This window comes from Bison bison, unplaced genomic scaffold, assembly GCF_000754665.1.
Source record: "Bison bison bison isolate TAMUID 2011002044 unplaced genomic scaffold, Bison_UMD1.0 scf7180017864146, whole genome shotgun sequence".
Lineage (NCBI taxonomy): Eukaryota > Metazoa > Chordata > Mammalia > Artiodactyla > Bovidae > Bison > Bison bison.
The window spans coordinates 12,528,193-12,536,292 of record NW_011494718.1 but is presented as its reverse complement, the minus strand read 5'-3'; the positions used below and the strand labels follow the sequence as shown (position 1 = coordinate 12,536,292).

The window sequence follows — 8,100 nt, the reverse complement described above, 5'->3', positions numbered from 1 at the left end:
TTCCTTCTCCAATGCATGAAAGTGAAAAGTGAAAATGAAGTCGCTCAGTCATGTCTGACTCTTCGCGACCCCATGGACTGCAGCCTACCAGGCTCCTCCGTCCATGGGATTTTCCAGGCAAGAGTACTGGAGTGGGCTGCCATTTCCTTCTCCAGGGCTGGGTCTGGGGAGACTTAATTTTTAACTAATAGGCTGAAAAGGTTATATATATATGTGTGTGTGTGTGTGTATGTATAGTGATGTTTGACATCTTAGGAAAACTTTTCTGGTTGGAAAGAAACTGCCCCTGACAAAGCTAGCAAATAGTCAGAGACAGTAAAAGGTCTAGCCAAGAGTATGGTGGCAAACTAACCAATCCAGAGCTATCCTCTATCTGGCCCCTACAGCTAGGAGGCAATATTTCCCTGCCTTCATCACCCCAGAGCCATGGATGAGGCAACTTGGGATCATACCTATAAGGGAAGAGCCAGCTGAAATTATTTAGACTAGTCAAACCTAGGTTGTTCATCTTGCTCCATCTTGCTTTTTCTATGGAAATCCCAATAAAGGCAGTGTCCTGAGCTCTCTCCTCAATCCTGTCTCTTGCCATCTGGTCAGAACCTGATGCTTCCCTTGTGACCCTGTGTGACAGGCAAAGACGCCCTGACTGGGACCTCTGAGTATAATAAACGTCCAAGCCTCATTCTTGCCTCTTCCTGTGGCGACACCAACTTTACCATAGCCAACATGGACATTCTAGGAACAAAAGGGATATACTGTGTACCTAAATTATATATATACATATAAAACTCTAGATGACATTAAGTCTCTCGGTGTTGCTTAGATGGGCAGATTAGAAGCCTTCTATCTTTCCCAGCTTCAGAAGAAGGCTATGACTGAGAGTGATTAGCATTAGCCCTTTTACCAGGTGTCCAGGAAACCATCATCTGACTTGCTCACAGTCAGTGCCATCAGGGAACCCCACACCGCCTGGCCCACCCACAGCCCCAGCCCAGCCCCTCACCAGCATCGCCCATGGAGCTGAAGATGCTCTCGGTGACACACATGATGGTGTCGGTGGCCTGGTCGTAGCGACCGATGGGCTCGCCTCGGCTGGCGAACTGGCGTACGTGCTGCAGGAGGTCGTGGAGGGCCTGGCTGACCACGCTGGCAGCCGCGCTGACCTGCTTCAGCAGCTCAGTGTCGTCGGTGGCCGCCTGGCAGGCACGGACACAGTTTTCTACTGAGCGATCCACAAGCTTCCCTGCTTCGATCAGCTGCTCCTGGCACACGGGGGAGCTGATGGTGGGGCTCACGACCTGAAGCGAGACGGGAGTGGGTCTTGGGCGCCGCGTCACAACTCTAGTCTCCAGTGCCCACTAGCACTTCTGCCACGTCCTTCCCTGCCCTGGGCCTCAGTTCCTTACTTAGAGGACCAGCAATCAAACTGAACCGTCACTGGAGGTTTCTCATACTCGACCATTTCACTTTGTGATTTTTGGATGCCCACTAACTTTCACCTCCTTTACTGCTCTATTACCGTGGATACTACTGACTACTTCTGTAGAGAGAAATTTCTGATATTTACCATTCACACCTCTTCCTCTTGGGAACCTCTGAACTGAGTCTTCCAAGCTGAGATAAAGACTATGTCAAAGAATTATAATTTTTTTCCAGACATATTTCCTGGAAGTCTGCTTCACGGTTTAGAGAGTAGAGTGGGTTGCTTCAGCATCTGTGAAACTCGGCTGGTGAACAAGGAAAGCAGGAGGAGGGAGACCATCAATGATGCCTCCAATTGATGCTGCAAACCCTCTCCTAGGACTGAAAATGCCAGGGGGAACCAGATTACAGATCCGTGCGTGTGTGCTCGGTTGCTCAGTTGTGTCCGACTCTGTGATTCTATGGCCTGGGATCCACCAGGCTCCTCTGTCCATCCATGGCATTTCCCAGGCAAGAAAACTGGAGTGGGTTGCCCTTCCCTTCTCCAGGGGATCTTCCTGACCCGGGGATTGAATCCATGTCTCCTGCACTGGCAGGAGGATTCTTTACTGCTGAGCCATGAGGGAAGCTCTTACATCTGCACAGTATGTTGTATCGTCAGGTGGAGAAACTAACACCTACCATCTTGTGATGCATTATCTCAGCAAAGATACACGTGGTTGAGTGGAAAGGGTATCTGAAGTTAGACCAGCCTGAGTTGCAAGCCTAGTCCAGGCACTTATGATTTCTGTGGCTGTAATCACTCAGTAACATCTAAGGGCCTCAGTCTCCTCTTCAGTAAACCGGGGGTGATGGTGCTTGATGAGGTTCTGTGTTACACAGAGTGTGTGCATCCTAATGACAACCATGAACTACATCATTATCCCTCATTCTGATACTGTGCAGTGCAGAAAGGGCTCCCACTATGTAGGTTATTACTGAACCCATGTATAATGCTATAACGGCATAATCCAAGAGCTCTTTGTGCACAGGGGTAAATAAGACATGCTGAGAAGTCCGAAGGGGAGACACAGCAATTTACATGCAGAAATGGCAATTAGACATGGAAAAGTACCACTGCTTCAGGACTTGAGCAAGGAAAAAATTATTAAAGTGGAATTGGACAGCTTATGCTAAAATACTACCATTTCACCTAAAAGACACCTGAAGCAAGCTCTGAATCTCAGACAATTTTAACAAGCTCTGCCCCTGCTTCCTCTCACAGACTGGAGGCGGATAAGAGCACGTGACACTCTGAAGAAAGGGCTGGGGTGCCCACCAGCTTACCTTGGCGCACGCCACTAGCTGGGAGGTAGAGAGGGCACACTGGGTGGCCGCGGCGATCACCCTGTTCTGCAGGACCGTGTCCTCAGCCACTTGGGCAACATTCTTTGCCTTTAGTACCAACATGGCAGCAGCATTGGCAACAGCTTTAGCCAAACTCATTAAAACGTCCTAAGGAAGGGGAAACAGAAAATAGTTATTTATATTTTCCCAGTCATCCATCAGAGCTGGAAAATAAAGCACTTAAATATTTTATGAAAATTCCATTCGACCTTTTTCCTTCAGTACTTTAGAATAACACTTTTTCCACTTATTTTACTGAAATGTCAAGTTAGTCTGAAAGCTAATTAAGGAAGGAGACTTAATCCTAATACTACAGTCTCCTATACTATAAGTAGCATAGGTTTCAATATAAAATAGGTTAATTTGAAGGAAGGGCTTTTTTTTTTTTTTTTAGGGCTTTTGTTTTAACCATTGATTCACATTTGTGCATTTAAACAACACTCAGAATCTTGACAACACCTCCTGAGTATGTGGTAGATCCAGCTGAAAATATACACTGAGTGGTAGGAAGGATGAAATTCATGGCCCGCCATGTCATCATGCTCCACTGTGACTTGAAAATTTATCTTTTGGATCTCTACTTTGCACAAGGATCCAAGCTGTTATCAGAAATTCAGCCACATCTTGGCCTCCAGAGGGCAACGTTGAACATGCATGGCTAGGACCTCCAGCTCAATAGCTCATGAATTCTCTGAACATAAGTTATCCTCAGTGTTCTGTAGCCTTCTAGATGGAGATAAATTATTATGAAAAGTGGAAAGGGAGCCTATATAAATAAACCAGTCTCAAGAAGACCTCACCAATGATGCAAAGCACTCTGAGCCTTTAAAGATCAGTTTATGTGGCAGGTCAACATAAAGGCTTCCTGCCTGCAGGCTGGAGAATCCTTTGACTCCCCCATCAGGTCTGTCATCATTCTGTGACCTGAAGAATCACCACTGCTACATTTAATGCACTTCTTGGCTTTTAATATTGAAGGTCATTTACTTTGTTTGGAAATGCCTTCCCAAACATATAGGCCAATTTTATTTTCAACCAGCATGTCAAGGCTTTCTCCCAGAGGAAATGTGGTCAGAAGTCTTTATTAATTCATCAGATAATGAAAAGCACTTTTGATTCTGAATGCAAAAGGCACCCACAGAGTCTTTACAACAAGATATTTTATGAGAAGATATACTGGAAAGAGTGTTCTGCCTGTACAATTTTATACAGAGCAAAGACTATATGTTTATTGTTGCTGCCACTCTTTGCGACCCTATGAACTGTAGCTTGCCAGGCTCCTCTGTCCATGGGATTTCCCAGGCAAGAATACTGGAGTGCGTTGCCATTTCCTTCTCCAAGGGATCTTCCTGACCCAGGGATTGAACCCATGTCTCCCGCATGGCAGGAGGGTGCTTTACCACTGAGCCACTTGGAAAGCCCAAGACCATATATGTTATCCAGGCAAATCAGAAACCCATGCATCCACCAAGTAAGGAGATTGTAAAATGGACAATAACAAAGCAGTCAGAAAAGGGCAGTTTGATCCAGTCTTTCTTAGGTTTCTGGTGTTTACTCGATGTCCAAGGAGAAGTCATAGCCTGTGCTGCCAAGAGGTGAAGAGGCCTTTGGGATCTGACTGGCACTCATCTGCCACATAACTTCTAGAAATTGATCCCAACACAGCCTGCAAAGTTCTGGTTCTTGGCCCTCTATCTCAATGCTTAGTGAAAGCAAAATTTGAAAGTCACAAATTATTATCAAGATTTTTAAAAGCAGTCTTCCAAAATGTGTCAAAGTATTCCTTCCCTTGAAAGGAATCCATCTTCTCACCCAGAGACCAAGATTTGGTCATGGTTTTGTTAGACTGATTTAAAAATCCTGATTCTCCTACTAATTTTGTCCCCCCCCCCCCCCGCTCACAAAAAATACAGTTGGAAAAAGAACATGATCCTGTGGCTATAGTTGCTGACAAGGCCCTTGTCAAACTTTTCAACAAGACCACTATTATGCAGCTCATGTAGAATAAACCTTTGTTAACTCTGGGAACATGCAGTACACTGAAAACTCAAGAAAAAGCTCCAAGATAGGATCTCAAGAACTGGAAAACCAAGAGAGTAAGAAATCCAATGTCAGTAAGCCAGGGGTTACCCACAACTGGAGGAGACTGTAGGATGACCTTACTGCACTGGTGTTTACCTAGAGACCTTACAGAAACAGGAAACATTCAAGCCAGGTCTTTCCTGTTAAGAAAACCACCATGGGACACTATCCTGAACTTGAACCTGCTTCTCTAGCCCATCTGAATAGAAGCAGACATTGGAGGCAGAGTTTATATTTACACGTGATGGAAACAGTTTGTCAAAGAATAAAAGGGGAAAAATCTATTTAAAAAAAAAAAAACCAAGAACCCACATGGATATATGAGATGCTTTAAGAAAGAGCTGTGACTTCCCTCTCAACTATTCCCAGACATTAGAAAATAAGTTGACTGCTTCAGGATAATTAAGCCTAGTAAACCAACGGATGAATCTCATATTTAACCAATTTCTAAGTAGGTACCTACTTACAAAGAACTACTTGCTCTAATACAAAATCCATAGGACAACACATGTGTTTGGGGATCTAATCAAGGGGAAGGAAGGATGAGGACATAATTAGCTTGGCTTTAGCAGGTTGTATTTATGTGGTCTACAGTTAGTTCTGTTTACAGTTATTACTGGCCACGCTAGCACAGAAATGGCTTCCAGGAATACCCCTACCACCCATTCTGTGTCTCAGCCTCCCTGATCACATGAATGTTCATGCACTGAATGTTCAAGCCTTAATGCAGGATCTGAACGAGTCCTGTGTCCCCAGCACCCCAGGAATGTGGAAAGTAGAGGAGAAGGGGCATGTTTAATGTATCCACAACATACACGATCATATCTTAGAGTAACTAACGCATCTCGAGGTGATGAAATCCAGTAGTTCTAGATGAAATAGCAAGCAAAATTGCCCCCCTTGAGGCAAGTGGAATGCTAATAGAAAGCTGGATGATTTTATTCTAAATTCTACAGAAATTCCAAACACTGAACCTGCCATAGGATTTAGAAAAGGGTACCTTCCTGAAAACCTGGACTGCAGCAGTTTAATGAGAACGTATTTGTATGTTACTTGTAAAATTAAGACTTAGGAGGAGTAGGAAGAGGAATGAAAGGCATCTGCCCATAAGTATGTGAGAAGAGGAGTTCATCTGGCCTGAAGATCCCCAGCAGGAGGCCTCCCCACCCCATTTGCGGGGGCTGGGAATGGAGGCAGACAAGTTGAGATCTTGTCTGAGCTGGCAGTGCATCCAGCCAGCTGCAGACAGTGGCTACAGCTGGTCCCCAGAGGATATGTCTTTGGTATTGAAAAAAAGGGGGGGTGGGTGACAAAAGGGACTTCTCTGCCACACTTGTGGTTTTGAATATGACACAGACACATTCAAAGCTCTCAACACAATGGAATGCTTGTGCTATGTGGGAGCAGAGTGTATGGGAGTGCGTGTGTTTTCACTATTACATGTGGACTCAAGAATGATGCAATTCAAAACTGCCCCAAATAGATAAAACAAGACTGGCCATGAGTGGATAATTGTAGAGTTGGGTGGTTGATATAAGGATGGTTGTGACATTATTCCTTCCATGTTTGTGTTTAAAGAAAGGGCAGCATGCTGACTAGTGAGAACAGCTAAGCAGATGTTTCAATGTGGTGATGTATGGTGTAAGTGAATTGAGTTTTTCAATTAAAATTTTTTTTCGTTAACACATAAAAGATTACACTCTAAAATAATCCACCTTCACCCTTCTCTTGTCAGTTCAAGGAAGACTCCGTTTTTCAATACCTTCTCCCTGCTTGGGTCTAAGACCATCACTTAGGGTCCAAGATTATGGACTGCAAATATCTTACCTGGAATCGCTCGTCAGTCTCATTCTCTCCGATCTGCCGCAGAAGATCCCCGCTGGCTTGTCCTATGCTTCCAGCGGCGGTCAAAACTGTCTGTCGAGGCTATAAACACAGAGCACATCTTAGTGGGAAAGAGAATGCACTGCCTCCCCAACAGCATCAGACAGGGCAGCGCAGGAAGAGGAGTCCTACAGGCTAGCTTCCTCCTGCAGCCCAATAAACTCTGGAACTGTCTGCCAGACAGGAGACATACATGTGCTTGTGGAATCTGTGCAAGGAACTACCATTGCTCAAAACCACCAATGTCTGAATATATTTGAAACGATCAATTAACAAGCCTCATTCAACTGGTAGGAAATTAGGGTACAGATTTGTATTCCCTTTACATGTGTATTTGTCATGTGTGTGTTAGTTTCTCAGGTTACATCTAATCAAGTAGCCTTGGGTGGGGGAAGGGAGGTTTCCTTCTAAGAGCCTGTTGTTGTTCAGTCGCTCAGTCATGTCCAGCTCTTTGCAACCCCATGGACTGCAGGATGCCAAGCTTCCCTGTCCCTCATCATCTTCCAGAGTTTGCCCAAGTTCATGTCCATTGCATCGGTGATGCCATCCAGCCATCTCATCCTTTGACATCCTCCTGTTCTGCCCTCAATCTTTCCTAGCATAAGGGACTTTTCCAAAGAGTTGGCTGTTCACATCAGATAACCAAAATACTGGAGTTTTTGCTTCAGCATCAGTCCTTCCAATGAGTATTCAGGGTTGATCTCCCTTAAGACTGACTGGTTTGATCTCCTTGCTATCCAGGAGACCTTCAGGAACCTTCTCCAGCATCAGAGTTGGAAGGCATTGATTCTTTGGTGCTCTGCCTTCTTTATAGTCCAGATCTCACAACCACATGGGACTACTAGGAAGACCATAGTCTTAACTATATGGACTTTTGTCAGCAGAGTAAAGCTTCAGTTAAGGCGTTCAGTCATGTCTGACTCTTTGTGACCACGTGAACCACAGCACGCCAGGCCTCCCTGTCCATCACCAACTCCCGGAGTTCACCCAAACTCATGTGCATCGAGCTGGTGATGCCAATCAACCATCTCATCCTCTGTCGTCCCCTTCTCCTCCTGCCCCCAGTCTCTGCCAGCATCAGGGTCTTTTCCAATGAGTCAACTCTTCGCATGAGGTGGCCAAAGTATTGGCGTTTCAGCCTTAGCTTCAGTCCTTCCAGTGAACACCCAGGACTGGTCTCCTTTAGGATGGACTGGTTGGATCTCCTTGCAGTCCAAGGGACTTGCAAGAGTCTTCTCCAGTACCACATTTCAAAAGCATCAATTCTTCGGTGCTCAGCTTTCTTCACAGTCCAACTTTCACATCCATACATGACCACTGGAAAAA

General features: G+C 45.2%; 1 protein-coding gene across 12 annotated transcripts in view; it reads right to left on the bottom strand.

The window, feature by feature from the left end:
• The window catches only part of TLN2 (talin 2), a 499,482-nt gene that overhangs the window by 149,349 nt on the left and 342,033 nt on the right, over positions 1–8,100 (bottom strand). For all 12 annotated transcript variants that reach the window (XM_010840783.1, XM_010840793.1, XM_010840795.1 and 9 more), the window contains 3 exons: positions 6,718–6,816; positions 2,749–2,916; positions 1,004–1,298 (listed from right to left, as the gene is read on the bottom strand). In XM_010840783.1, the coding sequence (XP_010839085.1) occupies positions 1,004–1,298; positions 2,749–2,916; positions 6,718–6,816 (562 nt within the window). The remainder of the gene's footprint in view (positions 1–1,003; positions 1,299–2,748; positions 2,917–6,717; positions 6,817–8,100) is intronic.